The sequence below is a fragment of the Mus musculus genome, chromosome 2 (genome assembly GCF_000001635.26).
Source record: "Mus musculus strain C57BL/6J chromosome 2, GRCm38.p6 C57BL/6J".
NCBI classification, from domain to species: domain Eukaryota; kingdom Metazoa; phylum Chordata; class Mammalia; order Rodentia; family Muridae; genus Mus; species Mus musculus.
This window is the reverse complement of record NC_000068.7, coordinates 130,203,509-130,231,416: the sequence shown is the minus strand read 5'-3', so window position 1 is coordinate 130,231,416 and position 27,908 is coordinate 130,203,509. Positions and strand designations below refer to the sequence as shown.

The 27,908-nt window shown below is 43.9% G+C and overlaps 1 protein-coding gene across 2 annotated transcripts in view; it reads right to left on the bottom strand.

Moving 5' to 3' along the window:
• Tmc2 (transmembrane channel-like gene family 2) overlaps window positions 1-27,908 on the bottom strand; it is a 69,996-nt gene that overhangs the window by 33,773 nt on the left and 8,315 nt on the right. For both annotated transcript variants that reach the window (NM_138655.1, XM_017316469.2), the window contains 5 exons: window positions 22,981-23,133; window positions 16,761-16,851; window positions 5,541-5,622; window positions 5,076-5,182; window positions 2,186-2,284 (listed from right to left, as the gene is read on the bottom strand). In NM_138655.1, the coding sequence (NP_619596.1) occupies window positions 2,186-2,284; window positions 5,076-5,182; window positions 5,541-5,622; window positions 16,761-16,851; window positions 22,981-23,133 (532 nt within the window). The remainder of the gene's footprint in view (window positions 1-2,185; window positions 2,285-5,075; window positions 5,183-5,540; window positions 5,623-16,760; window positions 16,852-22,980; window positions 23,134-27,908) is intronic.

Below are 27,908 nucleotides of genomic sequence, written 5' to 3'. Positions count from 1 at the left end.
GGTTTGGTGATTGTATATAGGATGGATCCTCAGGTGGGACAGTCTCTGGATGGTCATTCCTTCAGTCTCTGCTCCACACTTTGTAACTCCTTCCATGGGTGTTTTTTTCCTCCAAGAAGGATCGAAGTATCCACACTTTGGTCTTCCTTCTTCTTGGGTTTCATGTGGTTTGTGAACTGTGTTTTGGGTATTCTGAGCCTCTGGGCTAATATCCACTTATCAGTGAGTGCATACCATGTGTGTTCTTTTGGGTTACCTCACTCAGGATGATATCCTCCAGATCCATCCATTTGCCTAAGAATTTCATAAACTCATTGTTTTTAATAGCTGAGTAGTACTCCATTGTGTAAATGTATCACATTTTCTGTATCCATTCCTCTGTTGAGGAACATCTGGGTTCTTTCCAGCTCCTGGCTACTATAAATAAGGCTGCTATGAACATAGTGGAGCATGTGTTCTTCTTGCCGGTTGGAAGATCTTCTGAGTATATGCCCAGGAGTGGTATTGCTGGATCTTCAGGTAGTATTATGTCCAATTTTCTGAGGAACTGCCAAACTGATTTCCAGAGTGGTTGTACCAGCTTGCAATTCTACCAGCAATGGAGGAGTGTTCCTCTTTCTCCACATCCTTGCCAGCATCTGCTGTCACCTGAATTTTGATCTTAGACATTCTGACTGGTGTGAGGTGGAATCTCAGGGTTGTTTTGATTTGCATTTCCCTGATGACTAAGGATGTTGAACATTTTTTTTGGGGGGGGGTGCTTCTCAGCCATTCGGTATTTCTCAGTTGAGAAATTTTTGTTTAGCTCTGTACCCCATTGATAACCAGGTTCTTAAGGACTAGTAATCATTTCTCTGCCTCTAGACTGTGGAGGCAATATATATGGAGGCCAGAAATAAACAAGAGTTTGTGAGCTTTTGTAACATTTCAAAATGACCCCAGACAACTGTGTATGTGTGTTCCTGAATCCAGGCATGTGTGTGTGTGTGTGTATGTATGTATGTGTGTGTGTGCCTTTGTGGATATACATGTGCCACGGAACACATGTGGAGATCGGAGGACAACCTATGGTAATGAGTTCTCACCTATGATGTGGGTTTAGGGGAAAAACCCAGGTTATCAGTCTCACTGGCAGGCATGCCTACCCTCTGTCCCTTTCATCTGTCCCTGTATTATTAATTTGACTTTTAGGTATGCTTGGCTTTAGTAGTGAGTAGACTTTATATTAGTTAGGAATAGCATTAATTTAGATTTTAGACTTTTAAATATTTCTTTGCTGAATGTGACATAAAGAATTGTTGTTGGATGAATTCAGTTTGCTTTTGGTAGGTAAGAGATTTCAGCAGGGATTCCTGGGTAAGAAAAAGTGAAGACAGTCCCTGGCAGCAGAGTAGCTGGGTGCCTTGGGAAATTACTGCAACTTGTTACTCATTTCTGAGACTCAAGTTTGACTCTAAAGCTGGAGGATGCCAGCCCAGGACATTGTAGGCAACATTGTTGCCAGGCAACCTGACCCTCAGGAACCCTTTGAAGCTACAGATGAGAGGCATGGAGGATGAGGAAGAAAATTCCAGGGATAGGTCCATCAGCAGGGGGTGAGACACTGCAGTGCTGTGTGTACAGAGATGTCCTTGACTTCGTAATATAGAGCTCGGGCTTGTGAGGCCTTAGACAAACAGTCAGAGGCACACAGGGTTCTTTTGTAAACCCATTGGCTTTAACTCCACTGGGAATGGGAAGCAAGGGTTAGCTGAACGAGGAGTGGGGCATGTTCCACCTGCATTTTACAAAGTTCGCTCTGGCAGCAGAGGAAATGGAGGTGAAAGCATCTATACACAAGGCAAGGCATCCTGACAGCAGCCCGGATCAAATAAGCACAGCATAGACAAAGAAAGGGGTGGGAAAGCATTTTGTTTAATAAGGGTCCTATTTGAAGACAGTATTACTTTTCAACAACTCGATGTAATAATATTCACCTTACCTACTTACCTCTAGGATATTTTCCTAGGATGCCTGAGTAAAGTAGAGGATAAAAAAATCCCTTGGAGCAGTGAGGCTGGGTACCCGGGAACGCTCTCCAATTTGCTGTCACTCATTTCTGAGAGGGCTGAAGTTTGACTTTGAGAGTGAAGGACACCAGCTTTACAATGTCATAATGGAGGTGCATTGACACTGTGGTTCGTACCTCAAAATCCCAAAGGACAGAGAAGTCCATGGCTCGCTCTTCCTCAGCTCGAGGCACCGTCTTTCTGGGTATACTTCCATAGGGCATGCCCATCAGCACCTCCCGTGGGGATAGATGACAGAGAAAATGTGAACAGTAACTCTAAGTATATTTAACAAATCCCATGTCCTTCTGTGAGGTGAGCCTCACTCATACCCTTATGAGAAAGATCAGAATTGGATCACATTTACATACTGACTTAGGATGGATTGGCTTTTCAAGAAGGATTTTTTTTTATTTGTGTGTCCATGTGTGTGTGTGTGTGCATGCATGAATATGAGTGTGTATATGTGTCCGTTTGTGTTTGTCTGTGTCTGTCTGTCTGTCTGGGTCTATATGTCAGTGTGAGTATATGGAGGCGCCCAAGGAGACCAGAGAATTATGTCAGATCCCCAGGAACTGGAGCTCCAGGTGGTTGTGAGCCACCGCCTGACAGAACACCAGTCTTCCTGAAGAGCAGGAGATGCTCTAACAGTTGAGCCGTCCCTCCAGACCAAAGACTGGCTTTTTAAAAATATGAATTATTATTTTTTTGACCATTGAACTTTACATTGCTTCTAATGGAAATCTCCTAGGCTATTAATTTTTACTAGTTATTTTATAGATTTATTGTTCTTGTGTCAACATTTTTGGGTGTATTATAAATCAGATAGCAAGAGTGTAGGGATTTGTTGGCAATGTTTATCTATTTAACGACTGTAACCATCTTCACATAGTCTTTTATATAAAGTTGAACACATTTTTGGTAGAATAGATGGATTTGGGGGTTTCTGCAGTGATATTATTTGTAGACAAATTGTGTTTTTAGTACAAAATATACAAACTATTCATTTTTTTTGACCCATTGGATAAAGTAGAAATTTAAAAAAAAAAGTGGACAAATGCTGAAGATAAAGACGAATGACACTGTCCTTAGCTTTTGTAGCGTCCATCAGTCTTGGGGTTTCACTACACTCCCTCTGATGGTTAATTTCCAGGCTCATGCTTTCATGTTTGTCTCTCTCTCCCCACACCCCTCAGCCCTCACCAGCCCTCTGTGGGTATGGTCCTGGCTGGCTTAGAACTTGCAATGCTCCTCCTGCCTTTGCCTCTCCAGTGCTGATGTTACAGGTATGTGTCACCATCACCCAAGCTCTTGTGGTTCCTTTTTTTTTTTTTTTTTAGATTTTAATTTTTACTGTTATTGGGAAATATTTTACACCTAAAGTAGCATGTACAATACCTAAGTATAGTCAGTCATAATAATGAAACTTAGCTACCTTTTGCCCAACTATCATCTAACTTTTACAGTCTCCACAAAATTGGGTCTGGAGAGTTGGCGTCCGACAAGTGCTTGCTATGTGAGCATGAGGACCTGAGTCACAGTCCTCAGCACTCATGCAAAAAGTTGAGTACAGCCACAGTGCAGGTAACCTCGGTGTGTGTGTGTGTGTGTGTGTGTGTGTGTGTGGGATCTCTAGGCTTGCTGGCTATCGACCTAACTCCAGGTTCACCAAGAGAACCTGTCTATGTTTGCATGTTTGCTCATTTAGTCAGAGTCTCTCTCAATAGCCATCACTGGTCTGCATCTCTCTCTATAGCCATGACTGGTCTGCAGCTTGAAACATAGACCAGGCTGGCTTTGAACACATAGAGACCTGCCTGTCTCTGTCTCCCAAGAGCTAGGATCAAAGGCATGCACCACTGTGTCTAGTTGTCAGAGTCTTTCTTAAGGGGATACATTGCAAAGTTATATAGATATGGAAATCTTGTATCTTCTCTGGCCCCTACACATGTGCACAAGCACACATACGTGTGTGGGAAGCCACATGTGCCGTTGCAGAGTGGCACTGACTACTGCTGGCCACCACGCATAAGTTTGGACAAACAACCAATGTGTACATATGCAGTAAAGTTTTTTGCAAAGACACTGCCTGGCCCAGGCATGATAATGAGGTTCTGTAAGGTACTGAGAGTATAACCAATCAGATGTGAGACATGCAAATGAGGTATGATAATGAGGTTCTGTAAGGTACTGAGAGAGAATAGCCAATCAGATGAGGAACATGCAAATGAGGCTTAGTGCATAACCAATCCGGGTGTGAGACACACCCCTCCTAGGCCTATAAAAGCAGCACCAGTTCTGGGCTCGGGGTCTTTTCGCCTCTACAATCAAGCTCTCCCAATAAACGTGTGCAGAAGGATCCTGTTGCAGCGTTGTTCTTCCTGGCCAGTCGAGCGCACGCAAGATACGTGTGTGCACACATGTGCTCATAAAACACACCATACCCCTGACACACTAAAAACAAAAGCAACATGACTCAGTAAATCTCCAGAATTGTACCCTCTTGTACCTCAACAGAGAACTTGTCTCCTAACCCCTTACCTGCCTTTTCTTACAATTTATTTACCTTTTGCTTAGTTTTGCCTGCTTCTATTTTTCCCCAGGGTAAAAAAAAAATAACCGAAATATTAATTTTTCACTCATTTTAAGTACAAATGAAAGGCAGAAAATGTGTTATCAGTTTCTTAATCCAGAACCCTAAGTGTTTTGGTTCCATGTTTTGAACTACCAGGCAATTGACATGAATATTGAATTTAAATAGAGCTGCATGCTTATAATAAAGGCATTGAGTGGAATGAGGCAGGGGGATTATGAATTTGAGGGTAGTCTGTACTACATAACAATATATTTTCTAAAAACAGGTTTTTGTTTTTAAAGAATGATAGATTGTAGTGAGAGAGAGAGAGAGAGAGAGAGAGAGAGAGAGAGAGAGAGAGAGAGAGAGAGAATCTGGAAAGTATATCTGAAGATGCTGTCTGTAGTAAAGCCCCATCAACACTATCTGAAGACAGGGAATTCTGTTCTTACCTCTGGGATGATGACTAGACCAAATATTAAGCCAAAAAGGACAAGGTTAACTCCATACATCCATCGGAGAAAGATGAAGTAAGATGCCACAGAAGAACCGAAGTGACCTGGGAGGGAAGAGATGGTTCAGTGAATCATGTCAGCAAAGAAGAAACCAGCGCTGCCCACATGACTGTGGCTTTCATGTCAGTCTGTCAGATAAATCCCCAGGACTCTGCTTTCTTATGGCAGAGAGAGAGATAGTCTGAAACTCTGTGGGGTAACTGAGCCACCTGAGCTCTCGCCAGAAAGTGAGGAAGCTGGATTTGAACCTGCTTCCTGTTTATCCAATGCCCACCTTTCCTGATGCAACAGAATCTATGAAGTGATCTAACCAGAAGGCAGAGTACTCTCAGATTTCAAGCCTTGGGAGACTTTTTTCTTTGAGGAAACCAGTTAAAAACAGAGACACCAAAATATACTGACTTTCAATGTCCTTGATCTTCATTTCCCAGGGAATACATTGAGTCTTGAAATTATCAAAGTCCCTCTTAAACTTGACCCATTTCTGAAATGAAACAAATAAAACCAAGTCACCAACATGTTGACTTTAAACACCAAGGGGCACAGCTGGGGCACGGGGGATACTGAGGGAAGTAGGGCAGTGCTCGTGTGTGTGTGCGTGTGTGTGTGTGTGTCTGTCTGTGTGTCTGTGTGTCTGTGTCTGTGTGTGTGTGTGTGTGTGTGTGTGTGTGGTGTACATGTTGAAGTATGGGGCAGAGAAGGGAATGGGCACCGACACTGAGGACAGGAAGCCCGGCTCCAGCAGGGAGGATGCTGAGAGATGTAGGGCAGTGGCAGGTGGGGTGTATGGAGACAGGAAACATTTGCAGAAGTCAGGGCTATGGCATATTGTTGCCTATGGTACGGAAGACAATCCAAATTTGGACATTTTGATATGAATTTTAAAGTTCTGTGTACATTTTCTGGTTTGCCTGATACAACTTTCTTCATGTTAAAACAAAAATCAAGGAAAAAAAAAACTCACAAGGCACTCATATTTGGCAGAGCCTCAGCTTGCTGAAAATGTTGCTAAGCTGCACCGAGAGACCTTAATTAGCATAAGTGCTGAGGACAAAGAGTGGAGGGAGAATTCTTCCTGATCCCCTTTTTCATTTATTCTGTTTTGATGTGCTTCTAAACATAGCACACCAGGCCAACGCAGTTCCACACATAAGAGGTTTATTGGGAGAGAGGGGCAAGGTGGCAGCGGAAAGAGAAGGGAGGGAGAGGAAGAGAGATAAGGGAGGGGGGCTTTCTTTATATATGAGTGATCATGTAACATAGGTAAAGGTGAGAGGTGAGCCAAGTGGATTCTGGGAATATGGTGGCTGTTGCCTTGGCAACAGGTCTATGGGTCTCACCTATGTGATGTCATGGATTTCAGAGGTCCTGATACCAACACCGTTTTCCCCCTTTTTCTTAGAGAGATTTCATAGGGAACTTTTTACAACTTAGAAATAACCTCTAAGACCACTTTTCAAAGTGTCCCTTTTATTTCTTGCAACTTCAACTAGCAGGCTGAAAGTCAGAGCTGGGCAGTTCCTGCTGAGATAGAATAAAGGCTACATTAACCTAATCCCACACTGTTAGGCTGCAGGTGTTAATCGCCTAAGCCAGAGGCTTTTAACCCTCAGAATGAGCAAGAAAGTTTTTAAGGACATTTTACAAGTTATCATCAGCATTCAGTATAGTTAGAGAGCCAGAATGTCTGGAGACCATCAGTCTTTAAAGACACACCAGAGTCCAACTCTGTCTTGTTTCAACCTGCTCCAGGTCACGAGGCTCTGGGCATGTTTGCTTTGGTTTTTGATTTGTTTACTTGCTTATTTATTTATTTATTTATTTATTTATTTATTTATTTGTTTTGAGACAAAGTGTAGCTTTGGCAGGTCTGGAATTCCTCTGTAGACCAGGCTGGTCTTGAACTTATAGAGAGCCTCTTGCCTCGGTCTTCTGAGTGCTAGGATTAAAGGCATATGCCACTACTGCCTGGCTACCTATATTATTAAATGTTGCAGTGTACCAAATCAATATAAAAAACAGTGACATATCATATCAAAATGTATTCTCAGTGAAAGAAGTTAGGAAAAATACCTGATTCAAAGTAACTCTGAAAATATTAAGCATTTAGAAATATAGCTAATCAAAGAAGAGAAAGACCTCTATAATGAACATAGAAAGGACCCAGGTACAAACCTAGCATAGCTGCAGTCATGTAATCTATGACAAAGATGCCAAAGATATAGAAAGACAGCCTTGGTGCTGAGAAAAGTCGAGATCCACACAGAGAGGAATGAAACTGTATCTCCTCTCTTACAACAGTCAATGCCAGATGGATCAAAGACCTCAATGTAGGGCCCAAGATGCTGAAACTGCAGTGAGAAGTAGGGACAACATTTCAAGGCATAAAGAGATTCTACTACTCCTGCTCCTGAAAAAACAATGCCAACAACAGACAGATCAGCCCTCGTGAGATTAAAAATATTCACAGCAGATGAAACAAGTCATCAAGGGAAGAGACACCATAGCATTGAGATCATCTTTGCCAATCATACATCTGACAGAAATGAATCACTGGGATAGAGAAAGAACTGAAAAGCAGGGCAATGAGAAGTCACACAGCTCAATAGAAAAATGGACTTCTGGGTGTGACAGCGCATGCCTTCAATGCCAGTACCTGGGAGGCAGAGACAGAAGATCTTTTGAGTTTGAGGCCTCCCAGTTTTATGAATCAAGTTCTAGGAGGACTATGTAGAGAGACTTTGTCTCAGTCAGTCAATCAATCAATCAATCAATCAATGAGTAATGAAATGAACAGAAAACTTTAAAAAGATGAAACACAAGTGACCAATAAAATGTCCAACCGAGTTCACTAACTGTCAGAGAATTGCAAATTCTCTATATTGTGATTTCATGTCACCTCAGTCAGAACGGCAGTCATTAAGAAAACAAGTGACAATGGATGCTGCTGAGGATGAGCAAGGGGAAGCTGTGTGCAGGTCTTGACTGTGAGGTAATCTGGGAGCTTTGGAAACCCATAGAAAGGGTTCCCACGAAATTAATCTACTGTATCACTCCTGGGTATCTACTCAACAGACTTTAAGTAAATGTATCATAGAGGTCCTTGGACATTAATGTTTATTGTAGCTCTGTTCACAACAGTAAAGTCAAGCCAAGTGTCCAAGAACAGAGGGACGAATAAAGAAGATGTGGGTGCTGGCTCAACTGGCGGTTATCATGTAGAAGAATGAGAATTGATCCATTCTTATCTCCTTGTACAAAGCTCAAGTCTAAGTGGATCAAGGAACTCCACATAAAACCAGAGACACTGAAACTTATAGAGGAGAAAGTGGGGAAAAGTCTCGAAGATATGGGCACAGGGGAAAAATTCCTGAACAGCAACGGCTTGTGCTGTAAGATTGAGAATCGACAATTGGGACCTCATAAAATCACCAAGCTTCTGTAAGGCAAAAGACACTGTCAATAGGACAAAAGAGCCACCAACAGATTGGGAAAGGATTTTTACCAATCCTAAATCCAATAGGGGACTAATATCCAACATATACAAAGAACTCAAGAAGCTGGACTCCAGAAAAATCAAATAACCCTATTAAAAAATGGAGCACAGAGCTAAACAAAGAATTCTCAACTGAGGAATACTGAATAGCTGAGAAGCACCTGAAAAAATGTTCAACATCCTTAGTCATCAGGGAAATGCAAATCAAAATAACCCTGATATTCTACCTCACACCAGTCAGAATGGCTAAGATAAAAAATTCAGGTGACAGCAGATGCTGGCAAGGATGTGGAGAAAGAGGAACACCCCTCCATTGCTGGTGGGATTGCAAGCTGGTACAACCAACTCTGGAAATCAGTCTGGCAGTTTCTCAGAAAATTGGACATTACCTGAGGACACAGCAATACCTCTCCTGGGTATATACCCAGAATTGTATACCAGAACTTGTAATAAGGACACATGCTCCACTATGTTCATAGCAGCCTTATTTATAATAGCCAGAAGCTGGAAAGAACCTAGATGTTCCTCAACAGAGGATACAGAAAATGTGGTATATTAACACAATGGAGTACTACTCAGCTATTAAAAACAATGAATTTATGAAATTCTAAGGCAAATGGATGGATCTGGAGGATATCATCCTGAGTAAGGTAACACAATCACAAAAGAGCTCACATGATATGCACTCACTGATAAGTGGATATTAGCCCAGAAACTTAGAGTATCCAATATACAATTTGCAAAACACATGAAACTCAGAAAGAAGGAAGACCAAAGTGTGGATACTTTGTTCCTCCTTAGAATGAGGAACAAAATACCCATGGAAGGAGTTACAGAGACAAAGTTCAGAGCTGAGATGGAAGAAAGGACCATCCAGAGACTGCCCCACTCGGGGATCCATTCCATAAATAGCCACTAAACCCAGACACTATTGCATATGCCAGAAAGATTTTGCTGATAGGACCCTGATATAGTTGTCTCTTGTGAGGCTATGTCAGAGCCTGGCAAATACAGAAGTGGATGCTCACAGTCATCTATTGGATGGAACACAGGGCCCTCAATGGAGGAGCTAGAGAAAGAACCCAAGGAGCTGAAGGGGTCTGCAACCCTATAGGAGGAACAACAATATGAACTAACCAGTACCCCCCAGAGCTCGTGTCTCTAGCTGCAGATGTAGCAGAAGATGGCCTAGTTGGCCATCATTGGGAGGAGAGGCCCTTGGTTTTCGAAGATTATATGCTCCAGTACAGGGGAATGCCAGGGCCAGGAGGTGGGAGGTTGCGGGGAGGGTATAGGGGACTTTCGGGATAGCATTTGAAATGTAAATGAAGAAAATATCTAATAAAAAAAAGATGTGGACAATGTGCACAATGGAAGTGTTTTCCAGCACAATGAACAATGGTTTGGTGATAATTGTACTGTTAGGCCAGTTTCAAAAAGACAGATATGGCACTTCTCTGTGTGTGGTTGCTTGATTGTTATATAGATATGTACAATCATTTTATATATACATACATATATATATACGTATATATATCACTGGTGTGTATATGTATGTGTGTTTATACATACACATATACAAATGCTTATGTACACAGACACACACAGACACACACACATATGAGACACGAAAGTAGAAGTGAACTTATTTAGAGAAACAAAGAGGATTAATGGGACAGGGTAGAGTTGAGAAAAGGGCAGGGAAGGAGACATGTGCTCAGTGTACAATATATATTTGAATAAAATGTCCTTATGTAACAATTAAATATGCATTGAACATATACAATACAAAATTTAAAAATAAAACAAAAACCTCTAAAACAAAAAAAAGCAAAGATGAAACCACAGGGGCCAGCAATGTGGCTCAGTTTGTAAATTATTGCCTAGTATTGTTGTTTGAGTGTGACTGTTCCCCACAGGTTTGCCTGTTTGAACATATGGTCCTTAAGTAGTGTAAAGGGAGGTTGTAGAACCCTCAGGGGGTGAAGCATCTCTGGAGAAGGTCACTGGGGTTAGGCCCTGAGGCTTCATAGCTAAGCCTTCCTCTTGCTTAGTCTGATTCCTGATCAAGGGTGTGAGTGGACTGGCTGTTTCAAGCTCCCATCGCTGGGCTTCCCTGCCACGCTGAACTGTGTTGCGTTACTGTGAACTGAAGTAAACCGTCTGGCTTATGATGCTTTTGCAAGAGTATTTCACCACAGCAACAGGAGAATAAACTGAAACATGTAGGTTCATGTCTGTAACCTCAACATTCTGGAAGTGGAGGCAAGAAGAACAGAGTTCAAGACCAGCCTGGGCTACATGGAACACTGGCTCAAACCAAACAACCAACTCACCAGCCAACCAGCCAACCAACCAACCAAAAAACAAACAAAAAGTGAAACCAAAATCCATCACAGAATTGTGAGCTCAGAAGTGGTGAGAAGCAGATTCCAAGATCCATAGTCTTTAATTTTTTTCTTAAAATTAATTTTTATTTTATGCATTATGTGTTTTGTTTGCATGTATGTAAGTGCAACACATGTATGCAGAGTCATGTATGTAAGTGCAACACATGTATGCACATGTCTACAGAGGCCAGAAGAGGGCCTCACATCCCCATAGAGTTGTGAGTCACCTGATGTGGGGACTGGGAACTAAAGCTAGGTCTTCCTTAACAGCAGTAAGTGCTCTTAGTGACCGAACCATCTCTCTAGCTCACACTGGGATTCTTTTTGTAAAATGTTATTTGTGAAGGAAATGGCATTTTCCCTTATAGAGCTAGTAGAAGATAGATGGGAAGAAATCAGACAGGCTTTCAGACACGATTTCCCAGATAGGACTGGTCACTACATGAACAAGGACACTACCTGTCAGAAGACAGAGATGGTTGCAAAGATGGGTCTGTAAGCAATACCCTGCTTGGTAAGATCGCAGTGTCTGGAGGGATGTAGGGACACCCATGACAGATACAGGCTGCTGCAGCCCTCCTGCTGCTTCATCCACCTTCCCAAGTTGTGATTCTGTACTCAACCCTAAGCTTATTTGCTGTCCTTGTAGGTCTGCCCACACAGTTTCAGTTGACAATGTTTACAATAGGTCTCTATGTCTGCTTATCACTTTAATGAGAATAATTCCATTGTCTTGCACAAAGTTTATAAACGTCAGCCTGAAGTAAACTTTCTCACAGTCAAAAATATCCTGTATTTATAGTTGAATGCGATTTTTGTTTTATTGAAAATAAATAGTATTATTGTACTCCCATTTTGAATATGAAAACTTCCTTTTATTATTGAGACAACCATCATTCACTATAGATTATCATTTACTTCACAAATACATTTGCTTTTACGGCATTTTTTTGTGGTCTTTCCAGGAGGTTTTTAAAGATAGATCTGAATTTTAAATCTTCTTTGCATTCATTTATATATATGTCTGTGAGAGTTCTGGGAGCGAGAGGGGGAGTGCACCACAGTGTACCTATGAAGATCAGAGGAATTGAACAGAAATGCCTTCCCCTTCAAAGCTGGCTAGTTTTATGTCAACTTGACACAAACTGAAGTCATCTGAGAGGAGGGAGTATTAGAACTAGGATAACACCTCAATAAGGTCAGGCTATAGGCAAGCCTGTAGGGCATTTTCTTAATTAGGGATTCACGTGGGAGAGCCCAGCCAATTGGAGGCAGTGCCACCCCGGGCTGCTGGTCCTGGGAACTATAAGAAAGAAGGCTGAATAAGCCACTAAGAACAAGCCTCATACTCTTCCATGGCCCCTGCATCAGCTCCTGTCTTCATATTCCAGCCCAGTCTGAGTTCCTGCCTTAGCTTCTCTCAATGGGCTGTGACTTAATATTTGTAAGCCAAGCAAACCCGTGCATGGTGTTTCATCACAGCAGTGGTAATCCTAACGAAGACAGAAATTGGTAGTAGGATCATGGAGTGTTACTGTGGCAGGTCTGACTATGTCATTTTGTGGAGGATTGTGGAAGGACTTTGGAATTTTGGTATAGAAAGGCCATTGAGTGTTGAAAGCTTGGTGAGGTGTTGAAGGAGGCCTGGTTTGTGAAGCTCCAGGGGGAAGTTTGAGAGTCACTTAAAGCCTCATCATCAGAGGTGGATAGAGCGAGGGTACTGGGTTGAGGAGGAGTATGGGCATGGCCATCAGGTGGGGGGCGGGGAGGGAGAGGGCTGGCAGTGAGAATGGAAATCGGTGGGGGGCATCTCTGGACTAGCTGGAGACCTGGGATGGGGGAGGCTATTGAGAGTCTATGGAGGTGAGGCTAGCTGCGATTCTTACCAGCAGGGGATATGGAGACTGAAGTGGCCACCTCCTGTAGCCAGGCAGGACTTCCAGTGGAAGGAGTCAACCCACAACCCGCCCATAAAACCTTCAACCCAAAATTTGTCTTGCCTACAAGATGTACAGGGATAAAGGTGGACCAGGGCCTGAGGGCACTGCCAACCAATGACTGGCCCAACATGAGGTACATCCCATGGGAGAGAGCCAACTCCTGACATTCATTATTGATGATACTCTGCATGCTTGCAGACAGGAGCCTAGCATCACTGCCCTCTGAGAGGAGACATCCAGGATGAAAAGAGCAGAGACCCACAGTCAAACATCAGGTGGCGCTCAGGGAGTCTTGTGGAAGAGTCGGGGATAGAATTGAGGGAGCCAGAGGGGTCAAGGACACCACAAGAAAACCTAGGTCCTAGCCGGGCGTGGTGGCACACGCCTTTAATCCCAGCACTCGGGAGGCAGAGGCAGGCGGATTTCTGAGTTCGAGGCCGGCCTGGTGTACACAGTGAGTTCCATGACAGCCAGGACTGCATCGAGAAACCCTGTCTCAAAAAAAAAAAAAAAAAAAAAGAAAGAAAACCTAAGCCCATGGGGGCTCACATAGACTGAACCACTAACCAAAGAGCATGCATGGGTTGGACCTAAGCCCCCCCTCCAACATTTGTAGCAGATGTGCAGCTTGGTCTTCATGTGGGCCCCTTAACAATAGTGGGGACTGTTTCTGAATCTGTTGCCTGCCATTGGATCCCCTTCCCCTACTTGGGGCACCTGCTTGGGCCTCAGTGGGAGAGGAGGTAATTAGTCCTTCGGTAATCAGATGCTCTAGAGTGGGGGGGGGTGGAACTCAAGGGGTGCTTCCCCTTCTCTGAGGAAAGGGGAAGGGGTAATGGGGGAGGCATTTGTAAGGATGGGACTGGGAGGAGAGGAGGGAGGGGCTGCAATTGGGATATAATATGAATAAAAATTATGAAAAGAAAAAAAAAAAGACTCATTTGGGGCCATTGCATATTTTGAATGAAGAATTTGTGGTTCTGGTTGGCTGGGGCTGAAGAATCAGCCATGATTAGCAAAAGACCAGCACCACTGAAATAAAACCTTTGCTTTACTCAGGCAATTGATCATAGTTAGCTGGAGCTGAGGGATTAGTAATCATTAAGAGACCAGCATCATTGAAGTAAAAGCTGGAGAGTGACTCCTCAGAGTTAGCACACAGAAGCTGTGTTTCAGAGTCGGCCATGGTTGTACCTTGTGCTAGTACCCGAACTTTGGTAGTATAAAAGTCTGCCAGCTAGTGTTGGTTTTGAAGCCATGAAGGGTGATAGAGAGCTGCTGAAGCTTGGCATTGTGTGACAGCTAGAGTCCCTGAAGAGAGCCCAGGAAAGGCTGTTGGTAAAAGGCTGTGAGCCGGGCGTGGTGGTGCACGCCTTTAATCCCAGCACTCAGGAGGCAGAGGCAGGCAGATTTCTGAGTTCGAGGCCAGCCTGGTCTACAGAGTGAGTTCCAAGACAGCCAGGGCTACACAGAGAAACCCTGTCTCAAAACAAACAAACAAACAAACAACAACAAAAACAAAAGAGAGCTGTGGCTGGGCTGCAATAGTGGAGCTGACTGGGTTTAAGAGACTGAGTTAAGCTGTGTGGGCTGCAGAGGGAGGAGCCGGAGCATGGACCCAACCCCCCTGGAGGATCTAAGAGAACCTTGTGTGGATCCCAGACCTTGGGCAAGGGGTTATTTACACACTTGGAGCTTGGTTTTGCTTTGTTCAGATTGTGACTGCGCCCGTCCTGGTTCTTCTCTCTTGAAGTAACAAAGTATTTAACTTTTTGATTTTACAGGAGCCCACAGTTGACAGACTTGGAACTTTTAAAGAGATTTTAGATCTTAAAATCTAAAGAGATTTTAAAGAGATTGGATTTTTAAAGAGACTGAAATCTAAAGTGTTTGAATTTGTAAAGACTATGGGACTTTTTTAGTTTGGGAAATGTTTTATAAGATGATGTAGATATTAATTTGTAATCTTGGGGATGAATGAGAAAGAAGATGTGCTACTTAACAGAGATGTGTTGTATGTCAAGCTGACAAGGGATCAGCTGTGTTGGCTAGTGCTATGTTAACTTGGCACAACCTAAAGTCATGTGAGAGGAGGAACCTCATTTGAAAAAATGCCTCCATAGGATAGCAATCCTAACTAAGACACCTACATAATCAAATGAAAAAGAAGATAGAGTCAGTAGTGAATACAAAGATTAGTGGGAGAATGCTTGCCACAAGTCATGTCTGACACACTGGGTTCCATCTCCTGCAAAACACACACACACACACACACACACACACACACACAGAGGAGAACTAGATATAAAACTGATCCATAAATCTACACTTTTCCACAACCTTTTTTTTTTTTTTTTTTTCTGAGACAGGGTTTCTCTGTGTAGCCTTGGCTATCTTGGAACTCACTTTGTAGATCAGGCTGGCCTTAAACTCAGAAATCTGCCTGCCTCTGCCTCCCAAGTTCTGGGATTAAAGGTGTGTGCCCCCACTGCCCAGCTCCACAAAATTTAATAACTAGCTATTATATAAATAAAAATGGTACCATTCACAAAAGTGAGATATAAGCAATGTAGAAACAAACTTAGAACACGGAAAAATCTATGTGACAAATTTTACTCAAAGATATAAAGTAAAGCTGGAGAAACAGTATTCTAGATACAAAGAATAAATTCGCACTCATATGTATAACTTAAAGAATTGAACTTTCTTGTGTTGAGAGGAGAATGATGGTTATTCCAGGCTGGGGAGGGCGGGGCTTACAAAGGATCGAGAGATGCTGAGAGGCTGAACAGTGGATATTGAGTTAGACAGAAGCAAGGTGTCTGGAGAGCTGGTTGCACAACCAATAGTTATAGACACCAGCTTTCTGTGTGTATTGCAAAGGGCTACATGAAAAGACTAGAAAGTTTTCACCATAAAGAAATGTGTTAGATGTGCTAAATTTATTGAATCTGGTTTAAATGGCATACAATGTATGCATGCATGAAGGCACACTTAATATTTAATTATTTAACGGACATATAAAAGCATTAACACTTTTTAATGCTTTTATGTGTCAGTTAAAATGGTTATGATTTTAATCAAAATTTTAATGACCCATTTTGGAATTTGTCAAAGTGATTTTAAGAATGAAGGTGGAATCATAAGCAAGAAAAGAGGTTTTTTGGTTGGTTTGTTTGTTTTTTGTTTCTTTTAAATCCACAAAGGGGGAAAGCCAGAGCTGTCATGATGTCAAATGGTTATTCATAATAAAAACCCCAAGACAGGCTCCACACAGGAACTAAATGAATGAGGACTCACAGCTTTTAAATCAGAGGCAATTGACTCCAAAAAAGAAAGGCTACTAAGACCCACACAAAACACCAGCCACTTGAAGCAGGTTCCAAAACAGCTCAGTAAAGCAGAGCTGCCCACCCTTTATGGGGGCTTTTGTTATTCACTGAGCCTGATAACTCAAAGCCTGGCTGTGTTTTCACCACATCAAGATGCCTTGATTTGAGTGCTAGAAAACAATAAATACTAGTGATGTTTGCTATCATTCATTCTGAGTTTATTTACTGGTGAGAAAAAAAAATCTCATACACATTGAAGCTCCACAGATAAGTATGGAGTACTGGCCAGCGGTAGCCGGTTTCCATTCCTGGAGGACTCTGAGTGGCCTACGGGACCTCACATTCAGACTCCTAATGGTAGCCTGGCACTAACTGTCAAGTTGCCAGGGACTCGTGGTGGTTCCCATGTCCTCGTGTGTCCAGCTCTCCCACAGTTGGCTGTTCCTAAGACCACACACACCTACCTTAGCCATCATCATCCTGTAGGCGTAGAGGTGTTTGCCCTTGCCTTTCCCCAAGGCTCCTTCATACTTCTCCACAAAGGCTTGGGCTTCCCTGGTCGGGGGGTGGGGTGGGGGGGAGCAGAGGGTAAGGAGACACAAGAGTTAAACCAGAAATCTAAATGGTGAGATCAAAAGCCTTACATGTTCAGACCCTTAGTTGGAATACCAGTTTTATGAAACAGGGCATTTTGTCAACTGAACTTTCCCTACCGCCACCACTAGCAGGCATACTGTAGAGACTAATAGGCGGGATTTTGTCATTTCTCTCCAAGACTTTGCCCCTTGGTGTTCCATGTGTGAACAGTCTATTACATGACAGGTATAGCGAAGGCTAACAACATTACAACAGGGAGCTTCAGCCAGGCAGTGGTGGTGCACATCTTTAATCCTAGTTTTCGCATTTGGGAGGCAGAGGCAGGCAGATCTCTGTGAGTTTGAGGCCAACCTGGTCCACAGAGTGAGTTCTAGGACAGACAGGATTATACAGAGAAACCTTGTCTCAAACAAACAAACAAACAAACAAACAAAACCAACCAACCAAACAGGACATGGTGGCACAAGCAAGCATTTAATCCCAGCACTCAGGAGATAGAGACATACTTGTCTTTTTGAGTTCCAGGACAGGGCTACATAGAAAAAGATCCTGAATCAATGAAACCAAAAATGACAGACAGACAGACAGACAGACAGACAGATATATTAAAGGGTAGAGATCAGAGAGACTAAAAGCAGAAAAACTCTTTGTTCTTATTTTTAAAATTGTGGATATGTATGTGTACATGGACATATGGGTGTCACTGGATGTCACACACAGAAGGTCAGAGGACAACTTTTGGGGAGTCAGTTCTCTCCATCTGCTATGGGTCCTGGGGATCTAATCCAGGCTGTCAGGTTGCTGTGGCAAGCACTGTTACTAGCTGAGACATCCTACTGCTCCATAGAATTTTAGCCGTGTGATTTTGAATCTGAAAGGACCCCTACAAGTTCACGTTTTGAGTGCTTGTTCCCTGGCTGATGGAACTGTTACAGGAAATTGTAGTTTTTAAGAGGAGCCTGGTTGGTTGAAGCAGGTCTGTTTGTCAAGGCAGCCTTTGCGTGTTCTGTCTAGTCCCTGGTTCTAGGTTGCTGTCTCTGTTTCCTACTTGGATTTGCTCTGGCTGCTGCCCTCAGCAACTTTGGTTTTTTGCTCAGATACATTGATGCCTCTGGAACTGTGAGCCTGAATCCCCGTTCTTCTCTTGAGTAGTTGCTTCTGTAAGGGACCCCACACTGGCTGAGAATTAACCCTGGGGCCTTATTTATAGCAGGCATGAACTCTCATGCTACACTCTCAGACCCAGTTCAGACCATTTTTCTAAGATATCAGTCTTTTGATGAAGCAAGAACCACCTGACTAAGGTTGAAATAACATCCTTAACTCATGGGCACCAGACCTTCATGCGCTAATACACTTGCTACCTTGTATCATCGTTAATGAGTCCATATGCTTCTCCGACTCAGCTTTATTCCCCAACCTCATCTTTCAGGATTCAGCATAGTATCTTGAGCTTGAACACACAAGATATATAAGCTTTAATAATAACAACAACTACTGTTTATGAATTCTGTCTAGGGCACTTGATATTATTTTGAATTTGTGGAACAATCCCACGAGGCATGTATTGTCCTCATTTTACAAATGAGGAGTCTGAAGCTGAAAGGCTAGGAGAAGGGGCCAATTTGAGTGACTAAGGAGCCTCTTAGATGAGGCAGGAGTCAAAGCTCAGGTTTGTTCTGCTTTGCTGCCATTGTTTGTACTCTGTCATCCTTCTGAGACAGTCTCTAGCTACCATGCTTGGGCCAGCTAGCCTCATGAGTGTGTCAAGGCTGAGGCCCATAGCAGTGCTAAAAGAAGATACAGACCATAGGAATGCTAGCTACCATTGGAGACTGTAGTGTTTGATGAGAGCAGCTCCCATAAGCTCGTATGGTATGTTTGAATACCTGGTCCCCAGCTAATGGAACTATTTGGAAAGGGTTAGAAGGTGTGGCCTTGTTGGAGGAGGTGTGTTCACTGGGTAGAAGGGAAGCAGGCTTTGAGGTTTCAAAAGAATCACCCCATTCCCACGGTGGTCTTTGCCTCTTGCTTGTGGTTCAAGATGTGAACTCTTAGCTGCTGGGCTGGACGCCAGCTGCTGGCTTCTTTAGTTCTGCTATCGTGAACTCTAACCCTCTGAAACTATGTTATAAGTTGCCTTGGCTGTGCATGATGTCTTATCACAGGAGTAGAAGAGTAAGTAGGACAGAGACTTCCCTGCTAGAGTCATGTAGCAGGCAAGGGGTGCAGTCTGCAGTGTCTGGTAATTCCAGAGAAGTAAGTAACAGTATAGGCTCCAGAGCCAGGGTGTCTTTGTCCAAATCCAGACTCCATCACTTAACTTGCTGTGATGCATTGGGCAAATTACTTGGTGATTCTGTGACTCATTTTCCTTGTCAGTACAATGGTAAATATAATAGAAATATAATAGTACCTGTATCCCAGGGCTGTTTTGAGGAAATGGGATCGTTATGCCTACTAAAAGAGTAGGATCTGACATCTAAGGAATGTTCAGCAAATAGTAATTAGGCACAGTTCCACAAACAAGAGCATACAGTCTGAATGCAGAAAGGGATGACAGGGACTTCCCTGCAGAGGGGACACTTGGGCAAGTCTCCCTGTGTGAATAAAATTCAGTGAGGTGAGATTCATCACACTTTAGTGTTCCCTCAGTGCTAGGAAACTACCCAAGACCTTTATTTCAAGACTGCCTGGGCCTGCCTGTCAGCTTTGGCAGCTGTGTCCACATGCTTAGCAAAGCTCCCAGAGGCATCTCCAGATGACTGCAGAGGTGGCTGTTCAGAATAAATACCCAATGTCTCCATGTGCTAGCTGAAGAGACAGATGGAGCTCAATATGGGTCTTGAAGTTGCTAACAGAAAACAAAGCCACACTTTAGGTTTCTGTACTGTGTGATCCCTCGTTTCTTGGACTGAAGACGGCAGGGAGCAGGAGTTGGTGACTGGAGGAGACCAAGGTAACTGCAAAGCACCGCTTCAGGGGTTCCAGCAGTTTCCTCATCGGAGCTGAATAAGCTCAGGCAGAACCCACTTTATGGATGGACAGAGTCAGTCAGAAACGAGTGCTAAGGTCAACATACACAGCAGCTCCCCATCGTCCTGCCCACCAAGGCCAGCTCCTGAGTAAACTTGTTCCTTCCACTGAAGGAAGGCCAAGGAGGGGCCTCCCGGTGGGAGGATGAATCAGAATGCTTGAAGATCTGACTGATGGACAGGGAGCGGGAACAAGTCTTCTCTAGTGTGGAAAGAAAGGTAGCCACTTGGATAGTTTTTTAGGATCCTCTGTGAGAACATTGAAGTGTACCCCACCTGACTGAATCTTATACATCCAGAGGGATTCGGTCAAGTGTCTCCTGTGCAGGGAAGTCCCTGTCACCCCTTTCTGCATTCAGGCTGTTTGCTCTTGCTTGTGGAACTGTGCCTAATCTTGAGTTTGAGACAATTGAGTGCAAGATCTCCGGAGTTACTAATTACTGGCACAGGTCTGGTTATATTCCATAGCGTGAGATGGACTGGAAGAAAGGAAAGATCTTTAGGCAGAATCCTGGCTAGAGTGGCCCTGGATGCAGGGCTGAAAAAACCCAGCCTGAAAGACAAGGAGAGGGAACTTCTGGAAGAAGTCAGCCCACCATCCAAATGGTTTTAAATTGGCAAATGTGTATAGTTATGGTATACATTGATGGCTACACCAAGCCAATCAGCATATTAAATCCTCAGGTTTTTTGCAGTGAGAGCCTTTTAATATTTACTCTCAGCAATTTTCAACCACACAACTACTGTTATCACCATGATGAACATAAATTCAAATAAGTTAAAAAACAACAAGAGTCCAGTTAGTCATACCAGGTGTGTTCTAGTGATCAAGAGCCACATGTGGCTAGGGACTGCTGTATCTGGTAGTACAGATTTAAGAGATTTCTATCATGGCAGGAAGTTCTGCTGGTCAGTGCAGCAGGAGGTAGAGGACACTGCATGGGGCTGGGGCCACACAGGAGAGTGCAGTAATTTGCCTGCAGCAGAGTTAACTCTGCTTGTTAGAGCCACTGTCAGGATTCAGACCTTGTGGCCAGAATCTTTGCCTTGTTTTTGAAATAATGTCAAGACACAACTCCTACACCACTCTCCGTAATAATAGGAGTTTAATCTGAGCATGAAATAATTCGTGTTTGAGGGGAGTCAGGGAAAATGAGATTTACACAAAGGAAGAGGGAAAGAAAGTCGCTGTCGCTGAAAATGGAGGTCAGATGTGGGGCAGCACAGTTACTGGTGGGGAAGACTTTCTAGTAGATAACCAGAAATTATGCAACGTGAGTCCCGCTTTAGCTCAAACTGAATTGGACATTCAAGCATAATAAAATATTTGGTATGCCAGCCTTTCATATGCAACTCAAGGGAAAGGCTGAGTCAGAACTAAGAGTCAAATGGCAGGGGTAGGGACAGGTATCACAATTCAAACCCATGCCAATGGAGCACCATCCCCAGTGTGGCCTTGCCTTAGGACACAAGGCATGCTAACAGACCTTTCCACTTGCCATACAAGCCATTAGCCCAAGAGACAGCTGAGAGGGGAGGTTGAGGGTGCCTAAAGCAGACAAGGCAGAAAAAATATCATAATGTCTTGGGGACAGCATTTCTGGGTCGGGTCACGAGAGAGGGCCAGAACTAACACATGCGGTAGGGCATGGGAGAGATGGTTACAAGTGACTGAAGGCCTGGAGACAGACTGATGCTGGCAAATCTTAAAGGCTGACAGACAGGCTCTGCTGGATCTCTCTGTGCCATGCTTGCAGTGGGGAGGCTGGAAGAGCACATCTCCTTACCTGTCCTGTCTCACTGAGGCACACCCCCTTTGAGCAAGAGGTCATCATACTCAGTAGGAGGTCATCAGACACAGCAGGAGGCCATCAGACACAGCAGGAGGTCATCACACAGCAGGAGTCATCACACAGCAGGAGGTCATCACACAGCAGGAGGTCATCACACAGCAGGAGGTCATCACACAGCAGGAGGTCATCACACAGCAGGAGGTCATCACACAGCAGGAGGACATCACGAACAGCAGGAGGACATCACACATCAGGAGGTCATCACACACAGCAGGAGGTCATCACACACAGCAGGAGGTCATCACACAGCAGGAGGTCATCGCACACAGCAGGAGGTCATCACACAGCAGGAGGTCATCACACATAGCAGGAGGTCATCACACACAGCAGGAGGTCATCACACAGCAGGAGGTCATCACACAGCAGGAGGACATCACGAACAGCAGGAGGACATCACACATCAGGAGGTCATCACACACAGCAGGAGGTCATCACACAGCAGGAGTCATCACACAGCAGGAGGTCATCACACAGCAGGAGGTCATCACACAGCAGGAGGTCATCACACAGCAGGAGGACATCACGAACAGCAGGAGGACATCACACATCAGGAGGTCATCACACACAGCAGGAGGTCATCACACACAGCAGGAGGTCATCACACAGCAGGAGGTCATCACACACAGCAGGAGGTCATCACACAGCAGGAGGTCATCACACATAGCAGGAGGTCATCACACACAGCAGGAGGTCATCACACAGCAGGAGGTCATCACACAGCAGGAGGTCATCACACACAGCAGGAGGACATCACACAGCAGGAGGTCATCACACAGCAGGAGGTCATCACACACAGCAGGAGGTCATCACACAGCAGGGGGACATCACACAGCAGGAGGTCATCACACACAGCAGGAGGTCATCACACACAGCAGGAGGTCATCACAGAGCAGGAGGACATCACACAGCAGGTCATCACACACAGCAGGAGGACATCACACAGCAGGAGGTCATCACACAGCAGGAGGACATCAAACAGCAGGAGGACATCACACACAGCAGGAGGTCATCACACACAGCAGGAGGACATCACACATCAGGAGGTCATCACACACAGCAGGAGGTCATCACACAGCAGGTCATCACACACAGCAGGGGGTCATCACACAGCAGGAGGTCATCACACACAGCAGGAGGTCATCACACAGCAGGAGGTCATCACACACAGCAGCCTCCCTTGCAGGGAGAAGCTCACTCACCTGAGTTCCCTCAGCTTCTTTGCCATGGGCCAGGGTTTGTTCCTCACGGTAGTGATGAGCTTCTTTTTTTCTTCTACCTGTTCCAGGATCTGAGCCAGCTCCTCCTCAGACAGGGAGTCTCCAGTAGAGACACTGGAGCCCAAGGAAGTGGACCTAGAGGCAGAGCCATGGCAGATGCAGATGAGAGTTAGAAGGTTTTAGATGGCGGCGGGGGGATTCACAGGAGAGATAAGCAGGATCCTTGACACTCACAGGGTAGATGGAAACTGTCCCCACCAGAAACTGGCAGTGGCTCCCACTGCCAGCCAGAGGAGACCAAGACTGTGTCCTGTAGCCTAAGTATGACTAGCTTGCCTTCCCACACCTGATTTCTCTGAGTTCTCCATCCACACACTCTCTAGCACAGTGGTGTCCAATAGAAATAAAAGGTGAGACACTTTTAATTTAAAAATTTTCTTTGTTCATTCATTCATTCCTTGCATTCATTCATTTGTTCCTTCCTTGTAAGATTTCAGGGCTGAAAAGATGGCTTACTCGGTGAAGCACTTGCCATGCAAGCCTGGCGACTTGAGTTTGATCTCTGGAACCCATATAAAGGCAAAAAAGAGAGAATCAAGTCCACAGAGTTGTCCTATGACCTTCAAATGTGCACAGGCCATTCACCCCCATACACATACACTGTGCTGGATAGTTTTATGTCAACTTGGCACAAGCTAGTGTCATCTGAGAGGAACCTCAATTAAGAAAATGCCTCCTGAAGATGGGGCGGTGGACAAGTCTGAAAGGCATTTTCTTAATTAGTGATTGATGGGGGAGGGCCCAGCCCATTATGGGTGGTGCCCTCCCTGTTGTGGTGGTTTTAGTAAAAATGCCCCCCTCCCCCACTCCCCTAGGCCCATAGGGAAAAGCACTATTAATAGGTGTGGCCTTGTTGGAGTAGGTGTGGCTTTGGTGGAGGAAGTGTGTCATTGTCCTGCCAGGCTTAAATGCTCAACATAGTTCTCTCCCGGTTGCTGGCTGATCAAGATAAAGAACTTTCAGCTCCTTGTCCAGCACCATGGCTACACTGCCATGTTTCTCATCATGACGATAATGGACTAAAGCTCTGAAACTGTAAGCGAGCTCCAAATTAAATGCTTTCCTTTGTAAGAGTTCTTGTGGTCATACTGTCTCTTCACAGCAATAGAAACCCAAACTAAGTGTACCTGGGCTGCTGGTCCTGGGTTCTGTAAGGAAGCAGGCTGAGCAAAGCATGAGGAAGAGGCCAGCAAGCAGTGCCTTCCATAGCTCCTGGCTGCCTCCCTGCAGGAATGAGCACTGGTACGGAAGTGTAAGCCAATGGACCCTTTCCTAACCAACTTGCTTTTCGGTTATGGTGCTTAGTGGCAGTAATGGAAACACTAAGACACACCCTAATATATATTTTTTAATCTCAAAACTTTATTTTAAATGCTTTCATTACAAATGTAAAGTCTGAGGAAGCCCTTCACTGTCCCCCAATCATTCATAAATATGAATAGCATAACACATTTTTCATTTTTAAAAAGCCCCTGTTGAAAATGGTTAACTGTGACTACAGGTATTGATCTCACTTTAAGAGGCAGTTAAGCCCTCAAGTGGTGAGAGTGCTGAGGCTACACTATTGCACCATTCAGAATTTAAAGCTTAATGCCACACCGAACAGGAAGAAATGTGATTTTTACGGTCTAACAAGGGTAAATTGTTCTCAAGTAATGTTCCTCCTTGGATTCCCAGTCATTCAAAAATCATATAATAATCATTTCTCCCTCACCGATTCCTAAAAATTCACCCATTTTCTTCTGTCCTTTTTATCATAGTGTTATAATATCAATAAAAGCCCATTAAAGAACAACAACTTCTAGTTAAGACAATAGACCTCTGACCTCGGTGGAGACCTAACATTTCGGTCGGTCGGGCAGGGCTAAGCCCTAGCCTAGGGACCACCCTTAGGAAGGTGGGTTCACCTTAAGCCATGCCAAAGAGATGGCAGAATAATTAGTCCTTCAATATGACAAGGCCCTCCCCTTTCCTCCCAGTCCAGGTCCCCAGTATCGTAGCTTACCAGGCTACAGTCATGTAGTTTATAATCTGCTTACTTCGTTGAGTTATCCAGAAAAGCATAACTTCTTTCCTTTTTCCTCTTTTCTGAGCATGCTTTTCTTAGCACTTTGGGCTTACCCATTCTGAGTTTTCTTATGTTTTCTCTAAAGTCCCCCCTCCCCCACCATGTGACTGCTTGTCCACCATGTATCTGAATTCCACACTGTCTAAAATGGCATAGATTTTTCCCTTTCTGCCTCTATTTTCTGGGCAGCAGCTGTAGTTTACAGCTGGCCTGCTCTGGGGTTTATTTTAAACTTTCATAAAATTGTCCTTGAGTTTCCATTTGAGTCTATTCTTAAGTTCTTTTATTAATGAGGCTAAGAACCCTAAGAGGAGACCTTGATTTTTCCTGCATCAATATTTTGTAAAATGGTTTTGACTATAACATGATATGGAGAATGACCAGTGAAATCGAAACGCACCAGATTACATGAGATTGAACTTTAATCAGACTAGCTCCTGCCTATTCATGAGCCCGGATGCTAGCCAGGGTCAGTCAAAGGACCTCAGAGAAGCCCTCTTGGTCAGTGACAGGTCCAGAGCAGGTGTATCTTAGGCTGAGAATGCTTGTCTCACTCTGACTCAGGGACAGGTTGCAGTTCAGGTTACAGATAAGTCAGCCAGACCATGAATCTATATAAAAAGCCCTCTGACACACCAGAGAATTCCCATGGCTGCAAAGATCAGCCCAAAGACTCACACAATTGGGAAATTTTAATTTAGAGTTTTTTAGATCCATATTTAAATGATGACGTGAAATGGAAAAATAATGTACTTAATCAGATTATATTTTTAACATAATCAATGTAAAAATCATCACAATATTCTATTGATAGTCTTTTGGCTCTGTCTTTACAACCTGATATTCCCACATCATTTACAGTGCATGTCAATTCAGAAATCAGATTTCCATCAGACATACTTGCTCTGTATTTATAATTTGTAAAGTTATAGTTGAAAAGGTAGATTCACGTGCACAGACTGCGTTAGACATGCTTTAAAAAGTTTCTTCCAAATCAAGTGGTATATGGTCACTTCTCTTCAATGTTTATATCATTAATAGAATACTTTGATTCCAAAGCCAGTTTAGGCCAGTTTCAAAACTCTATCTGTCTGTCCAAGTTAAATTCACTATGTCAACTCAGTCGCATTAATGCCAAGTTTAAATTATGCTGCATTACATGAAGTTGGAAACTCATTTCCTCCTCCCTGGCCACATTTCCAGAGCCTAATGGTTACTGTGTTGGCTAGCACAACTATAGAGAACTTCTGTAGAGAACCCCCATGCTAGGCCCCTCCCCATGCCCTGGTAATACTATCTGCTCAGCTGCTACAGGATCCAAATGATTGTGTGTGTTCAGTGCAGCCTCAGTGATAAAGAGACACAGTAGTTGATAGAGTAGGTGAAAAGAGAGGTTATGTGTGATGGTTTAAGTGAGCATGGCGCCCACGGGCTCATATGTTTGAATGCACAGTCCCCAATTAGGGGAACTGTTTGAGAAGGATTAGGTGGTGTGGCCTTGTTGGAGGAGGTGTGTCACTGTGTTGGGCTTTGAGGTTTCAAAAGTCCAAGCCAGGGCTGGAGAGATGACTCAGCGGATAAGAGCACTGACTGCCCTTCCAGAGGTCCTGAGTTCAATTCCTAGCAACCACATGGTGGCTCACAACCATCTGTAATGAGATCTGATGCCCTCTACTGGTCCTGTCTGAGTACAGCTACAGTGTACTCATACACATAAAATGAATAAATCTTTAAACAAAGTGTCCAACAGCCCAAGCCAGGTCTGTTGCCCCTCTCTCTGTCTGCTGTCTGTGGATCAGGATACAAAGTTCTCATCTATGACCCTAGAGCAACGCCTGTCTATTTCCTGCTATGGTGATCATGGACTAACCCTCTGAGGCTATAAGCAAGCTTCCAGTTAAATGTGTTCTTTTATAAGAGTTGCCTTGGTCATGGTGTCTGTTCACAGCAGTAGAATGCTAAGACATTATGTCTGGATAACCTCAACAATGCTCATAAAGAGAATAATCAGAACTACTGCTAATTCAGGTTTTAGAGACCAGTTTACGGAAAGCTCTGTGAGTTTTAGCTTAACTCTTGGAAATAAAGAAATCTTAGCATACCAATGGATCTGGCAAGCCTAGCCTTGGGCACTTTAGTCATATCTCACACATCCCCAGTGATAACTGTCTTTGAGTCTTTGTAGGATGCTTTCCCTCATTGGAGAGAGTTGTCTTTGTTTCTTTAAATTCCGTTTTTTTTTTTTTTTTCTCCAGACACTCACTGAAATGCTCACCTTGTCGGTAGAGGAAACATGATGCCTCAGGGCCCCAGCAGTACAACACTATCAAATCTTGTCTCGTGTGCACATTGCTTCTGCCTTGTCTTAATTGAGTCTCGCCTTTCCTGCTAGACAATCAGCATCTGGGGAACCAGGGCTGAGTCTTTGTATCCTTCTAACCCTGGCATGCCAGTCAACCAAAATTGGCACCACTGAGTCCTTGTCTCTAGCTCCTTATATGGGCATATTATATATGCCATTTAGAGTACCCATAAGATACACAAGGGCAATCAATGCGTTCAAACTAGCTGGAGGTGTAGCTTAATGGTAAGGCATGTACTAAGAATACAGAAGGTCCTGGGTTCAATCCTGGGCACAACAACCAACCAACCAAAAGAAAAAGCCACGCAGGGTAGCATTTGGCTATACTCGAAATGCATAAGAGCTGAGGCCTGTTAATATTGTATAGTAGTACAACTCTGAACACAAATAAATGTGTGTCAGTGTGTGGTGTGTGCATCT